The 15,098-nt window shown below is 35.1% G+C and overlaps 1 protein-coding gene across 2 annotated transcripts in view; it reads left to right on the top strand.

The window, feature by feature from the left end:
• Positions 1–14,167: 14,167 nt before the first annotated feature.
• The window catches only part of LOC140847804 (neuroepithelial cell-transforming gene 1 protein-like), a 45,274-nt gene continuing 44,343 nt past the window's right edge, over positions 14,168–15,098 (top strand). Inside the window, exon 1 of one of the 2 annotated variants that reach the window (XM_073229159.1) lies at positions 14,168–14,397. In XM_073229159.1, coding sequence (XP_073085260.1) covers positions 14,284–14,397 — 114 coding nt within the window. In that variant the 5' untranslated portion in view covers positions 14,168–14,283. The remainder of the gene's footprint in view (positions 14,398–15,098) is intronic. The other variant, XM_073229160.1, reaches the window with a different exon arrangement.

The following is a 15,098-nucleotide window of genomic DNA, read 5'->3' as shown; positions in this document are numbered from 1 at the left end:
CTTTTTACCAGTTGTTAGAGATTTAAATTGTTTCCAGTTTTGGCTACTGTGCATAATGTTGCTATGAACATTTACATTCAAGTCTTTGTGTGAATGGTATGTTTTCATTTCTCTCCAGTAGGTTCCTAGGAGTGGAATTGCTAGGTCTTAAGTTTAACTTTTTAAGGAGTGGCCAAAGTGTTTTCCAAGTCTACTAGACTTCTAATGATGTATGCTTTTAGATAATTTTTTCTTGCCTCACAGTGAACTTGCTGTATCCCCTCTCCTGAATTTGATGCTATGGCAAGACATCCTGATGAATGTATTAAGTTTGCATAATACAAAGGCAGTGATAGTGTGGGTATGAGTATAAAGGACATTGTGATGTCTGGAATGTGTGTGTGTGGTTTATAGATACTCAGCTGTGTTCTAGACTAGAGATGTTCCAAGATGTATCTATTGTTTGGGAATTTCAGATACAGAAAGCCACCAGTGTGGCAGGGGATATAGTCTACATGATCATCCACTCCTCTGGAATTTTTATGAGGCAGGAGAAGAGACTAAATAGCAAAGATGAGCGGCAATCAAAACAGATGCTATCTGATATTTGACCCAAAGAAATGAGTTGTGTCTGCAATAATTGTCATTATTTTTTGCCTGAATTGCAAAGAAATCAAGAACCTGAGCAACCCAAATATCAACAAATGTTAACTATGTTATTTTATACCGTTTTCTCTATACTTATGGTGCCCTTGGCATTTACAGATTAAAATTTTTATTTCAGCTATTTGTGAGTTTTGCATGGAAGTTTGTAATTGGGCTGAGGCATTTAGTTGGGTTGCACTGCTGATGTGTGGAGACAATTTACTCAGCCCAGCAACTACATTTCTGTACTACTGTATTCTTTTCTTGTTTTCACATAGGAAGTAATTCTTAACAAACCTGGAGGCATCTGACACAGTTTTCAATTATATTTTGTCATATTTTGAGTGTCCCTATGCTTCAAGTCGTCTTTCTTGCCACCATCAGTGACCTACTCTGCTATATTCCTCTAGTCCTTCTATTTTGCTTGCTTTTTAAAAACATTATGTTGCTAGGTCATTTTGGTTCTCATTATAAACCCCTAACTAACCTACCTAGTAATAAGCCAGTATCTTTGTATTTTTGTGGATTGTTTTCCTTTTTCATTGGAAGATTTATCTCACATTGTCTGCTGTATTTTATGAAAATGTTCATTGACCTACCTTTCTGCCATTTATATTTCAGTTCAGGTCTTAATTATCTGCCATGATAGAGAAGGGCAGAGACACAAACATAATCTCTGAAAATATAATTTGGTCTAAAAATGAATCAAATTCTCTTTTTGAACATCAGCTTTACCATTGTAATTATGCTCTATTTAGACTAAAACTAGTTTAGTGTAAAAATAATTTACATTATTCAAAAATACATGAAATGATACAAAAGGAAGTATGTTAGAGGCCAAGAAAAGTCATGGTGGGGATAATAAGAAACACAGTTTAACACACCAAGCTGGTTACTTCATTTATTTTATGCCTTAAATGTTAAAATTATTTAGATATATGAAAAAAGGGAATTGGACAAAAGTTCTTGAATTCTTAAACCTCTCTTTAAATGGACTATACTGGGTATCTTCTAGAAAGTTACTTAAAATCTTAATGTTTTGGGAAATCAGTTTTTTTCCCACAAGGATTTAAAATAGCTATTATATTTTGAGTCAGACCTCTGAAAAATGACTGTATGTCTTTCCAAGATTTTTGAAAATTGGCACTGTCTTGCATACTTTCTGGGTACAGTTTGTTTTTTGGGTTCGTTTTTTTCATGGGTGTTTAAAGTAAATAGAAACTTGTTATTGAAATGGGAAAAAGTAGCATTACTGTAAAGCCGATTACAGCTAGTGCTGGAAAGAATCTTGCCCTCTGATTGGAAATATTTTTCCAGTTTGTTGACCTGCTTAAAATTTCTAAGAACTATTTTTCTTTCCAACTTTCAGACATAAACCCATTCTGAGGTCAGTATGTTCGATTCTAGGGAATAAAGAAATGAATAACTTTGGTTTTGTGTTCTCCTTAATATTTGTCTTATACCTGAAAGGAAGTATCTACTGAATATTTTAAGCACCACCATGATTACCATCTTGAAATGGATATTTGTACTAGATTAAAAATAATCTTCTGAGAAATCATAATTGCTGCTTCTCAACCCATTCCCCCACTGATGGCTCTTTCTAACCATGTAGGATATGATAGCATTTCACTTACCTCAAGCAATGTTTTTTAAAAATGCTCTGAGAACTCATGTGATATGAAGGTCCTATTGTCCCTATAATCTTTCAGTATTTGTTTCTGATACATATATGTATTGTTTAGTCATATGAATTATAATTTATTTCAGATGCCTTGTTTAACTTAAATACCTTACTCCATGTTTTATCAAAAGTCATGCTCTTTTCTTCATTTCTGCTTGATTTTCCTGCAGTGGCTAGAAAAGTCAGTTCCTGAAGTTACTTTGTTCCCCTGAGAGGCCCTCAGAAAAAATCTGAACTCCAAGAGTAATGAAAAGCTTACTGTATTTTAATCTTTCTCAAATAACTATTTAGGAAATGTTTACTTTAAATATATTAAAATCTTTCTGCCTCTATTTCTAATTACTATTAGTAGCATTATATTTCACTATGCCAAAAGCCTTGGTAGTAACTGAACAAGCATAGAGAGGAGAAAAGAAAATCTCCTACCAATTTTGTTGACCCCTCTTTCTAATCTACCTTTCTCTGACCTTGCTTGCTGTTGCCTCAGCCCCTTATCATCTATTGTAAGAAATATTGGATCTGTCTCCTAATCTGCCTTTCTCATCAGTCGTGCCTTCTTCCAATCTGTCCTTATTGTTACGTAGAAATCAGTAGCTGATAACTACCATACATATTCAGAATCAAGCCCCAGAATTTTTAAGGGTTCTATGTAAGGTCTTTGCTCATGATTTAGCCCTCTGTTATTTCTTTGGATGCTCAAATCAGAGGAACTACTTGCAGTTTCCTGAATATATTTCATTAATTTTTAAATTTTTTTTCATACTGAGAAAAGAAACTTTAAAAAGAATTTTATCAAATGTATATCACTGTGGTTCAACAGTTTCCCCCACCTCCGCCCACACCCCTCCCCCTTGGTAAGTAGTAGTTACTTCTCAGTATCTATGAGTCTAATGCTGTTTTGTGTTTTTTCTGTTTTGCTTTGTTTTTATATTCCACAAATAAGTGAAATCATATATTTGTCTTTTTCCACCTGGCTTATTTCACTGTTCCATCTTTGTTGTTGCAAATGGCAAGATTTCTTTTCTTTTTATTGCCGAATAATAATCCACTGTGTTTATGTACTACATCTTTATCCATGTATCTACTGATGGACACTTAGGTTACTTTCATATCTTAGCTATTACAAACAGTGCAGCAGTAAACATAGGGGTGTGTATGTCTTTTTGAGTCAGAGATTTTGTTGTCTTCAGGTAAATCCCCAAGAGTAGAATTACTGGGTCAACTGGTATTTCTATTTTTAGTTTTCTGAGGAACCTCCATACTGCTTTCCACAATAGTTGCACCAATTTACAGTCCCACCAAATGTGTATTTGCATTTCTCTGCACCCTCACCAGCATTTATTATTTCTTGTCTTTTGGATAGTGACCATCTTAACTGGTGTGAGGTGATATCTCATTGTGGTTTTAACTTGCATTTCCCTGATGATTAGCAACATGGAGCATCTTTTCACGTACCTGTTGGCCATTTGTATTTCTTCTTCAGAGAAGTGTCTGTTCAGGTCCTCTGCCCATTTTTCGATTGGGTTATTTGTTTCCTGGGTTTGAGGTATATGAGTTCTTTATATATTTTGGATGTTAAACCCTTATCAGATGTGTCATTTACAAATATATTCTTTCATACTGTAGGATGCCTTGTTGTTCTGCTGATGGTGTCCGTTACTGTATGGAAGCTTTTTAATTTGATGTAGTCCCACTTGTTCATTTTTTATTTTGTTTCCCTTGCCTGAGGAGGTGTGTTCAGGAACAAGTTGCTCATGTTTATATTCAAGAGAATTCTGCCTATGTTTTCTTTTAAGAGTTTTATGGCTTCATGACTTACATTCAGGTCTTTGATCCATTTCAAGTTTACTTTTGTATATGGAGTTAGACAGTAATCCAGTTTCATTCTCTTACATGTAGCTGTCCAGTTTTGCCAACACCAGTTGTTGAAGAGGCTGTCTTTTCCCCATTGTATGTCCATGGCTCCTTTATCATATATTAATTGACCATATATGCTTTTGTTTATATCTGGGCTCTCTATTCTGTTCCATTGATCTATGGGTCTGTTCTTGTTCCAGTACCAAATTGTTCTGATTACTGCAGCTTTGTAGTAGAACTTGAAGTTAGAAAGCATAATCCCCCCAGCTTTTTTCTTCTTTGTTAGGATTGCTTTGGCTATTCAGGGTCTTTTTTGGTTCTATATGAATTTTAGAACTATTTGCTCTTGTTTATTGAAGAATTCTGTTGGTATTTTGATAGGGATTATACTGAATCTGTAAATTGCTTTGAGGGCGGTATGGCCATTTTGACAATATTAATTCTTCTTATCTATGAGCACAGGATAGGTTCCCATTGTTGGTGTTTTCTTTAATTTCTTTCATGAGTGTCTTGTTTTCAGAATATAGGTCTTTCACCTCATTGGTTAGGTTTATTCCTAGGTATTTTATTCTTTTTGATGCACTTATAAATGGAGCTGTTTTACTGATTTTCTGCTAGTTTACTGTTAGTATATAGGAATACAGTATATTTCTGTGTATTAATTTTGTATCCTGCAACTTTGCTGAATTCAGTTATTACTTTTAGTAGTTTTTTGGTGGATTCTTTAGGGTTTTCTGTGCACCATATCATGCCATCTGCAAACAGTTACAGTTTAACTTCTTCCTTCCCAATCTGGATGCCTTTTATTTCTTTGTGTTGTCTGATTGCCATGGCTAGGACCTCCGGTACTGTATTGAATAAAAGTGGTGAGAGTGGACATTCTTGTCTTTTTCCCAATCTTAGAGGAAAAGCTTTCAGCTTTTTGCTATTAAGTACAATGTTGGCTGTGGGTTTGTCGTATTTGCCCTTTATTATGTTGAGGTACATGCCCTGTATACCCATTTTGTAAGAGTTTTTATTGTGAATGGATGTTGAATTTTGTCAAATGCTTTTTCAGCATCTGTTGAGATGATTATTTGATTTTTATCCTTTTTGTTAATGTGGTGTGTGATGCTGATGGATATACTAATATTGTACCATCCTTGCATCCCTGGAATAAATCCCACTTGGTCATGATAGATGATCTTTTTTATGTATTTTCAAATTCAGTTTGCTAATATTTTGTTCAGTATATTAGCATCTGTTTTCATCAGGGATGTTGGTCTGTAATCTTCTTTTTTATGGTTTCTTTGTCTGCTTTTGTTATTAGAGTGATGCTGGCCTCATAGGAAGAGTTGTAAAGTATTCCCTTTACTTCTACTTTTGGAATGCTTTAAGAAGGATGGATACTAGGTCTTCTTTAAATGTTTTTTTTTTTTGGACATTTTTTGTAGGCATAACAGCCATCTGTGGTGTTTGTGTAATTTATGGAGAACACAGCCTGTGAGGATTAAGGATGAGAGGCAGAGTATACCAATGGACAATATCCCTGGCAATCCAGAAAGCTAAACAATAGCAATTGACCCAAAAGGACCAGGACTTGATTGATAATTGCCAGCTTCCTTAACTTTTGTTCTTGCGTCCGACTTAGAACCCACCAGAGCAAGCCAAATAACACACATGATGCCTGCTACTAGTTAGCCTGCCTACAGCTTCCCCACCCAGCAGGCTCTAATCGGGGCACACTTTGAAGCCTTCTCTTTTTTCCACTATAAAGCTTTTCTACCTCTAAGCCTGCCTTTGAGTCTGCCTAAATGAAGTGATGGTGGCTGACTCCCTTGCTATATATAGTAAGCTCAGAATAAATAGTCTTTGCCTTTCTTTTTTTTGGTCTTCATTTCCACAATGGCAGAAAAAACCTATTATTTTATTTATATCTGAAGTGATTAACAATAAGTATAGTTTCAAAACTGTTTTTAATTCCTGTGCTAGCTATGTTATATGATTTTCTCCATGTTTTGTAAACATAGAGGCTTATATTTTATAAAGGTGAAGACGTTTTTAATTCCTGTGCTAGCTATGTTGTATGATTTTCTCCATGTTTTGTAAACATAGAGGCTTATATTTTATAAAGGTGAAGATGTTTTTAATTCCTGTGCTAGCTATGTTGTATGATTTTCTCCATGTTTTGTAAACATAGAGGCTTATATTTTATAAAGGTGAAGACAGGTTTTGTCATAAGGATTCTCTTACTTTATTTCTTTAATTAAAAGATGACACAGAAGAAAAATCTGTCACTTAATAGTAGGAACAAAATTGTAGTCAAATTTTAATCTTGAGGTCTTTGTCTTAGATGTAGTTATTCAAAGGTTTTCATTTGGTGTATTAAAGCATACTTTTAAAAGAAATCAGTGTATGGTAGAGATTTAAACAAATGATAATTAAATGCATTTTAGGTTTTATTTCTTATGTTAAGAATATCCTTTCATTCTTTTAAAATATTAGGTATGAATGTTGAATTTTATCAAATAATTTCTTGCATTATTTACTTTTTATTTAAACCATTGGTGATATATGTAAATATCAAAGGAAAGTGCAGAAGTGCATTAAAAGCAGGATATTCTTGCTATGAACGTTTTATTGACCAATTTGTGTATGTAATTGGTATAAGTAAAGATACATTGTACAGTTCTCTGAATATGTTTTTTCTATATTTTTTCTATGCGTAGATTTCATATAATTGAACCATGTATATGATCCAAAATAAACTCTGTTTGGTTTAGTGAATGATTATTTTTGCTTAAATAATCTTAACTTTATAAAGGGTCTCTCCCTTTTGTAAAGATTCTGAAAGTGACCAGAAACCTATACCTTGATGTTGGTATACCCTCCCTCTTGTTTCTACAATTGAATGACTTATTTTGTAAAGATTCTGAAAGTGACCAGAACCTATACCTTGATGTTTGTATACCCTCCCTCTTGTTTCTACAATTGAATGACTAATGAGGCTACTTTAACTCTAAAACTATGGAAAGAATTGTTTTTTATCTATCTAGTGTTTCATTTTACTAGTTACTCTCTATTTATTGTTTGAATTGTCTCTTAACAGATATTCCGTTCAGAGAGGTAGCTCCTTCACATTTTTAACACCTGGCCCCCATTGGGACTTCACTTTGATGAGTAGATAATGGGTTTTTATTTCAAGTCATTAGAGGGAATTCACTCATGGGCTGTCTTTCAGCCTGGTATACAGCTCAGTTTTCTGTAGTTCTCGGAATATGTTGAGGTACAGAGTTTCTTTTGCCATCTTTAGCAGCCTATTTAATTTTTTCTGCAAACAAGCTGAACGTTTTCTTTCAGTTAAATATGAAACAGATTTTGAAAAGTTCCAGATCTCTTCATCTTCAGCTCTATGCAATCCTTTCTCTTATTCCTACCAGTGTTAAAATTAGGAGACTATATCATGAAATATGAAGCTTTTTTTTTGTACGTACTCTAATGGCTTTTTTCTTGTTTGAAAATGTAAAACTCATTGCAGATAATAAGTATATTGAATGGATTTTCTCTTATTAATCATCTTAGTATAGAAGGAGTGAATTATTTTTAGAATGAGACCGTACAGAGGCATCAACTTTGTGCAAAGTAACACTGGAGAATTGATTCTTTTTATAATTAAAAACTCATTACCTATTCTTACTACTCATATAAATAATGTACAAATAAAGCATGAGTTTCCTGCTTTCCGTATTTGGGGAACATAGCAAAAAGTGACTGTTTCTAGTTTGCCAAACTATACTTGTCTACATGTATGGATGTGCTAGTGGATTCATCAGTGCATATTTAATTTGTATTCTGTTCTTTTGTGTTTAATTTATATATCTGTCAGGGAGTCCTGTGCAATATTTCTTTACTCTTATATCAATTATATACACTAGTTGGTCAGTAAAACATTCACAGCAAGAATATCCTGCCTTCAATTCTGCATTTTCCTTTGAAACTTTCATCTTGGTCCCTTTCCTTTACTGGTTTACGAACCTAAACTTAAAATCTTTAGTGGAGAATTGTCTCCAAACTTGATTTTTCAAACATATCAGCAAACATATTTAGATCAAGTACCCCTGATATATTTATTTGTAACTTTTATGTATGTAGCACCATTATTAGCTAATATCTCAAAGCACAGTACTCATTTAGGGTAAGGTTAATGATAGTGGCCATAAATCTTTATTTCAAATAGCCATGATAAATTCACAGTTTGAGGCTGACTTTTTATTGGATCTGATTAGATTGCTGTTGTCTTTAACCTTGTATTATGAGTGATGATGAACTCATCTGTATATTAAACACTATACAGCTTCTTTTTAGGATTAAGAAGTGCATAAAAATAGAAGTTCTAACATTTTCCTCCTACATTTCAGGGAAGTTATCTGGCAAAAACACTTTTGTAGAGGTCTCCCATGACAAAGGATGGTTCATGTGTTAAAACCTTGGAATGCAGTTAAGAAGTACTTAAAGGAAGATGTGTAACTTTTAAATACATAGTTTAAGAAAGAAAAAGCAAAAATTCAGCATATAACTCAAGAGATTAAAAAAACAACAATGGAGTAAACCAAAGAAAACAGAAAAAGCAAGAGTAGAAAATTATAAAATGAACAGCAATCATGATAAAATTCTTGACAAACCAAGAATGGAAAAGAACTTCCTTAGCCTGAGACCTGCCATAAACAGCATACATAGTGGTAAAAATGATGACTGCTGTCACCATATCTATTTAGAATTGTACTAGTACTCCTAGCCAACACAGTAAGACAGGAAAACAAGTGGTAGCAAATTAAAAGAGATAGTATGATTTCATTACGTAGAGACAATATGATTGTCTACATAGAATATCCAAAGAATAGCAGTAACAGCTATTAGAACTAACAGGAATTCAAGCAAGGTTACTGGCTATAAAAGCTATAAAAAGAAAAAAGTAGAATGTATATAGCCTAGCAGTAAACAGTTAAATTTTATTTAAAACAGTAATTTTAAAGATGCTTTTATTGAAATAAAAACAATTTTAAAAATTAGGAATAAACCTAATAAAAGATCTGTGAGTCTTTTATGGGAAAAATTAGAAAGCATTAGTAAAGAACAAAGGACACCTACTTAAATGATTATACCCTAGTCATTCAAGAAAAGACTTAATAGCATAAAAATGTCAGTTCTCCCCCAAATTAGTTAATAAATTCAGTGCAGTTCTGATAAATCACGTTAGAGTATAATAGATCTCATTTTACACTTCATGTTGAAAAGTAGAAAACCCTGAACAGTGAAAGTAGGATACAAGTCAGGGAACATATGATGTACTGTATTAGCTATTAAGACAACACCAAGGGTACAGTAATTACACAGCATAATGTGGTTGCAGGTATAGACAAATAACTGATGCAACAAAATAGAGAAAACCCAGTCACTGATCTACATATATATGAGAACTTACTGTATCATAAGCACTATGAAGGAATGGTGCTGTCAGTAAGTGGTATTGGGATGGGGGCAATTGACTGTGTTACCCCATAGCACATACATAGAAAAGTAAATTCTAGATGGATTGAATATATAAATATGAAAAGCAAAACCTTAAAAAATTTGAAAGAAAATATAGGATGTTTTAAAATCTGTTAAGTTTCTTCATACATATGTCCATGCACATGTATGATTTTATGTAAATGTATAAATATTATCATGTATGTGCTTTTTCCCTTAGTGCACTCTTCTTTTTGCCTCGAGGTGTCCTCCTTTCCTCTCGTCTCCTCTAAGTCTTTCCATCCCCCCAACCTCTACTTTAATCCATGTCAGCAACATTATATGTACCCTTCTCTGTTTTGCTTAGAGAATTATTTACATAGCCTCACAAATAAGAGATGCTTAGTTTGCTTTCAAAATTAGGATCAAATTATTCATACTTTTCTGCATCTTCTGAACATGACCTTAAGATCAGTAAAGATTTCCTCATTTTTTAGTTTCTTCCAATCGACTTGTCTTGTTTCTTTACCATCTTATCTTTTTCTTAATGTCTTTTAGTTAAATTTGAAATTGTATGTTATAGTTTTGCTTTGCAGCCTTGAGCATTTCCTTCTGAGGCGCTTTCCCTGTAGGGATATTATTCTGCCTTTATTCTCTTTTTTTCTTAGGGTGATTTTGTATTGGATTTGACTTGCAGAAGTTTCTGCTCATTCTAATGTGAATTTAGTTTTCCTGAACTTTTACAAAGGAGCTTGGTTCAGAAAGCTTCTCTAACTTCATAGATCTCTCTCTCTTCTTTTCATGGTGGCTTGTTTCTGAGATGCCATCTTCATGTATTTTTCCCCACTTCCATCTGGACTTTATCTTGCCCTTTTTTCTCCATTGTTCTGATCCTGCTCAATTTTGATTGCACTCTTACCAGTTTTCTCCTCAGGGTGAACCAGGACTTGGAAGGGAGCCCTGGCTCATCAGTTTTTGAGAGTTCATTAAGAACTAGGCTGTACCACAAGTAATCTGAAGAGTTATTTTGAGATGTGAGAGGAAAGAAGTGTTACTTAAGGACTCTTCTTCAATATTGGTTAAAGACCAGAAGTTAAAGCTATCTATGCAGTTTTTGCTTCTACTAGCTAAATATGCAGTTTTGCTTCTACTAGATTTATCAAGGGATAAATCGTTCCTGGAAGGTATGCCAGGATTGTGTGTATTCATCTTCCAGCCGATAAATCCTGCTTCAAACAACAAATCTTACTTTGGGCCATGAGAAAAGTTTTATGGTAAAGATAAACTGTCCCCCATGGGAAAAAATATATATGTTTCCTTTAAAAAAAAAAAACTTGTTTCCCATTATGTGTAAAACATATTTTTACTTTTTTTTCTAACAATCCTTGACTGAAGTAAGAGTTGTGTTTCTTACAAACTTTACATAAGTCAATTATTTAATAGGGTGAAATCACTTCACAAACACATGATTTTGGTCAGGGGGCTCTTTAGACAGTATGTATGCTAAAGATAATTTATGAGCATCCCAAATAATTTTCTTATGAATACAGGCAAAGGCTATTTTTTTAAAAGTAATTTTACTAGTTGTATGCAGTCTAATGGGTAACATGCATCCCTTCTATGTAAAAAATGAAACCACTCTTTTCTTATAGAAAAAGAAAAATGAAGAGAGAAAGCTGATGATGTTGTAAGCCTTAGCAGCCTTGATCTGAAGGTAAGCCTTATACTACTCTGTCAAAGAAAAGCAATTTTATTTCTGTGGTGTAAGAATATGAATGCTGATTTATTTTGCATTTTTTAATGTGCAAAACTGAGTAATATTGGCTCTCATAGATAAATTGTTTTTTCTGCTCTAGTAGTTTTGTTAAAAATTAAGAGAAAAACCTCCCATAAATGATTTTAGCTCATATCTAATAATCACAATCTCAAATGCCTAAGAAGACCAGACATGTATCTGCAAAGAAGGGAGGTATGGATATGAAATACTATGGAATATTCAGCCATAAGAAGAAAAACAAATCCTACCATTTGCAACATCAAGGATGGAGCTAGAGGGTTCTGTGCTCAGTGAAATAAGTCACAGAGAAAGGACAAATACCAAATGATTTCCCTCATTTGTGGAAAATTTTCTGCTCATTCTAATGTCAATTTAGTTTTCCTGAACTTCTACAGAGGAGCTTGGTTTCAGAAAGCTTCTCTAACTTCATAGATCTCTCTCTCTTCTTTTCATGGTGGCTTGTTTCTGAGATGCTATCTTCATGTGTATATCAAGCAAAACTGAAGGAACAAAATAGCAGCAGACTATCACAGACTCCAAAAAAAGGGACTAGCAGTTACCGAAAGGGGAGGGGAGGGATGGAGGGAAGGGAGGGAGGGAGAAGGGGATTTTGGGGTATCATGATTGGTGCACATGGTGTGTATGGGGTTACGGGGAAGACAGTGTAGCTCAGAGAAAACAATTTGGGACTCTGTGGCATCTTATTATACTGATGGACAGTGACTGCAGTAGGGTATGTGGGGACTCGATAATAAGAGTGACTGTAATAACCACATTGTTTTTCTTGTGAAACCTTGATACCTTCATAAATAAATAAATTAAATTAATAAATAAAAAGCAGATATGGTGAAAGTACAGCGCCATGTCCTTCGTAGAAGAGGTAGCTGCTGCTGTGCTCCAGCTATTGCCGTGTGTGGCACTGTCAAAATAAAGGTTATTTTTATGTGAAACCTCCTGATTTTTAACTGTTGGACCATGCAGGCCAGACAACTTGCCTGCAAGTCAGTTATAGCCCATGGGTTGACAGTGTGTGACGTTCGATAAACTAAAACTCAGTGCACACTTAAAAATGATTATGTATCAGTTTCTGTAAAATTGTAGTTAAGTCCAAACACCTGGTATCTTTGAAATTGCTTATTCTGTTTTTGTGATTTGGCAAATTTTATAGAGCCATCTTGGTTTTAAGGAATCTTTTTTAAACATTGTTATGAAGAAGTTACATAGTTTTAAGTAAGTTTTTTTAAATGTTTGACATGTTTAAGGATGACAGCTGCTACTGCTTTGAAGCGAAGTTATTTTCTAAAAATTAAGTTTTTATAGGTGTGTCATCAACATTTTAGCAAATACAGGAGGCCAGATTGTGTGCACACATGTGTGTGTGTGGTTACAACATCTTTATAGAAGAATTATGTATTTTAAGTGTTGTGCTTTTTTCAAAACAGTTTTAGTTGCATTTTTAAAATTTGTATTTAAAGGAAGAAAATAGCGTGAAAGGATAACCCTGGGTATTAAGATATGCTTCAAATCAAATACAAAAATAAGACAGTATTTGCAGTTTACCACAATAAAATCCATGGTCAAATGTACTTAAAGATCATCCTCCTTTTCTTCACCCCAGCTCCAGCAATTATCAATGTACCATCAGATCCATTTCACATCATCTATCCACTCACCTACCCTGCCCTAGATTATTTTTAAGCAAATCCTAGACATTCTGTCATTTCATCTGTCTCATCAAATTCAGTATTCACACATTTGGTTTTGTTGTTGTTCATCTTGTAAGTTTGATTAGAATTCATATAGGGTCCATACACAGTGATTGATTATCTCTCTTAACTGTCTTTTAATCTATAGGTTTTCTCTCTAGCTCTTTGTCTTCTTGCAGTTTTTTTGTTTTTAAAGAAACCATGTCTTTTTTCCTATAGAGCTTTCAACAGCCTGTGTATTCATGAATGTATCCCCCTGGTATCATTTTCTATGTTCCTCTATCCCTTTATTTCAACTGGTGGCTAGGTGTGGAGATTCTTTATATTGACTGTGTGCTTCACACGGTGAGGTATATGTCTTTTTTTGCTATTTTCAAAATTAGTTATCATTTCATAGATGCATTTTTTTCATTGGAGGTGGCAAAGCAGTGGTACTGTACTTTGTCAGCCCTTCTGTTTACTAACTGAAACATTTCAGTAAAAAGAAAATTCCCCTCATAACTATTTGGTTACTACAAAGTACTAACTTATACTAAAGGTAAAACAAGTGCTTGATTCATTCCTTTACCAGTTTTTAAAATCATGAATTTTATTTATTAACATTCTCTAATGAATTTCAGTAGGGCACAGTAAATCAACATGTGACATACCTTAAATTTATACCATGTGAATTATGCCTAATAAAGCAGGGGGGGAAAGGACATAGGAGCCATCCTGAAGTAGTACTCAGTGGCCAAAGATGTGATGATTTGATCATAGTAAGAATAATAATTGAAGTGGATCATGATACAACAAGTGTGTTCATACCCATGAGTTTAAAAATACTACAAATGAAAAAATCATAGCTACTTTCTGGGGCTTGAAACCCATTGCAGGACACAGTGTGACCAAAGAAGATGACAGCAAACGTTCTTTTGGGGTGAAAAGGTTTATTACCGAGCTTCTGAGCCGAGCTTTCTATATAGTGCAATAATAGCTTATTCCATAAAGGTAGCCTAGCAACAGGCCAGTTACATCATCAGGTGGTTTAAGTTCCGTGAGAATCCTGGCCATAAGAACCCCAACTGGCCCACACAGCGAACTTTCCAGGGGCTGAAAGCCTTTGACAAGACAAGTGGCGAAGTCCACAGTGTTCATTGGCTTCTCTTATGGGAGGGGTGCTTCAGCAGGCTACCCCTAGGAGGGGGCAGACAGTGGATTATCTGAGGGAAGCACAGGAGGAGGTGGCACGAGAATGCCAGATGCGGAGAATTAAGGTGAAGGTAAGAGCTTCTGAAGACTGAGCTAGCGTTGCTGTGAGGCACGGTAGAAAAGCTAAAGGTTGCGGCAGAGGAGGTACTCGGGGCAGGGGAGAGAAAGGTGCCATCAGCCCCAGAAACAGAGGAGCTGGGAAAGGATGAAGGGGTGGTGCCAGAGGCACTGACCCCTCCCATATTGAAAGCACACCCAGTCGTTGTAAAGAAAATACCCAGCAGTTGAAAGTTCCCTTAGGAGAGGAGCAGTCCCCTCGTGGAGCACTCTGTGCTCCACCCCTATAGTCAGGCGGAGCTGGTTCATTTGGGGTTCTGGTTTAGGCAGAAGCCCTCAGAGTCAGTATCAGCTTGGCTCCTACGTCTGTGGAACTTAGGGGTGGATGGAATTGTTCTGTTGGGATCACAGATGGGAAAGCTGGCAGCGATTATGAAATGCACATCAGACCCCAGAGAATCACTCCCTCCTCGATTGGCTTATAGCTGCACTTCGTGCTGTGTGGCCCAATCAGGGTGATCTACCATCCTCTCCTGTTAGATGGCAGATGTATGCTGAGCTCCAACAGGTGTTATGAGAGCTAAGCATAAGAAATGCCATGTGTAGTGCAGAGAATTATGGCCCATATGAAGAGATTTTCACTACTGGGTTGAGAAATACTGTGCTTCAAACACCTCCCACATCTGTCTTTGAGTCTCTAGTGGCCATTCTTTCC

This window comes from Manis javanica, chromosome 2 (assembly GCF_040802235.1).
Source record: "Manis javanica isolate MJ-LG chromosome 2, MJ_LKY, whole genome shotgun sequence".
Classification (NCBI taxonomy): domain Eukaryota; kingdom Metazoa; phylum Chordata; class Mammalia; order Pholidota; family Manidae; genus Manis; species Manis javanica.
Note: the sequence above shows the minus strand (reverse complement) of the source record. Positions and strands in the feature narration are given on the sequence as shown.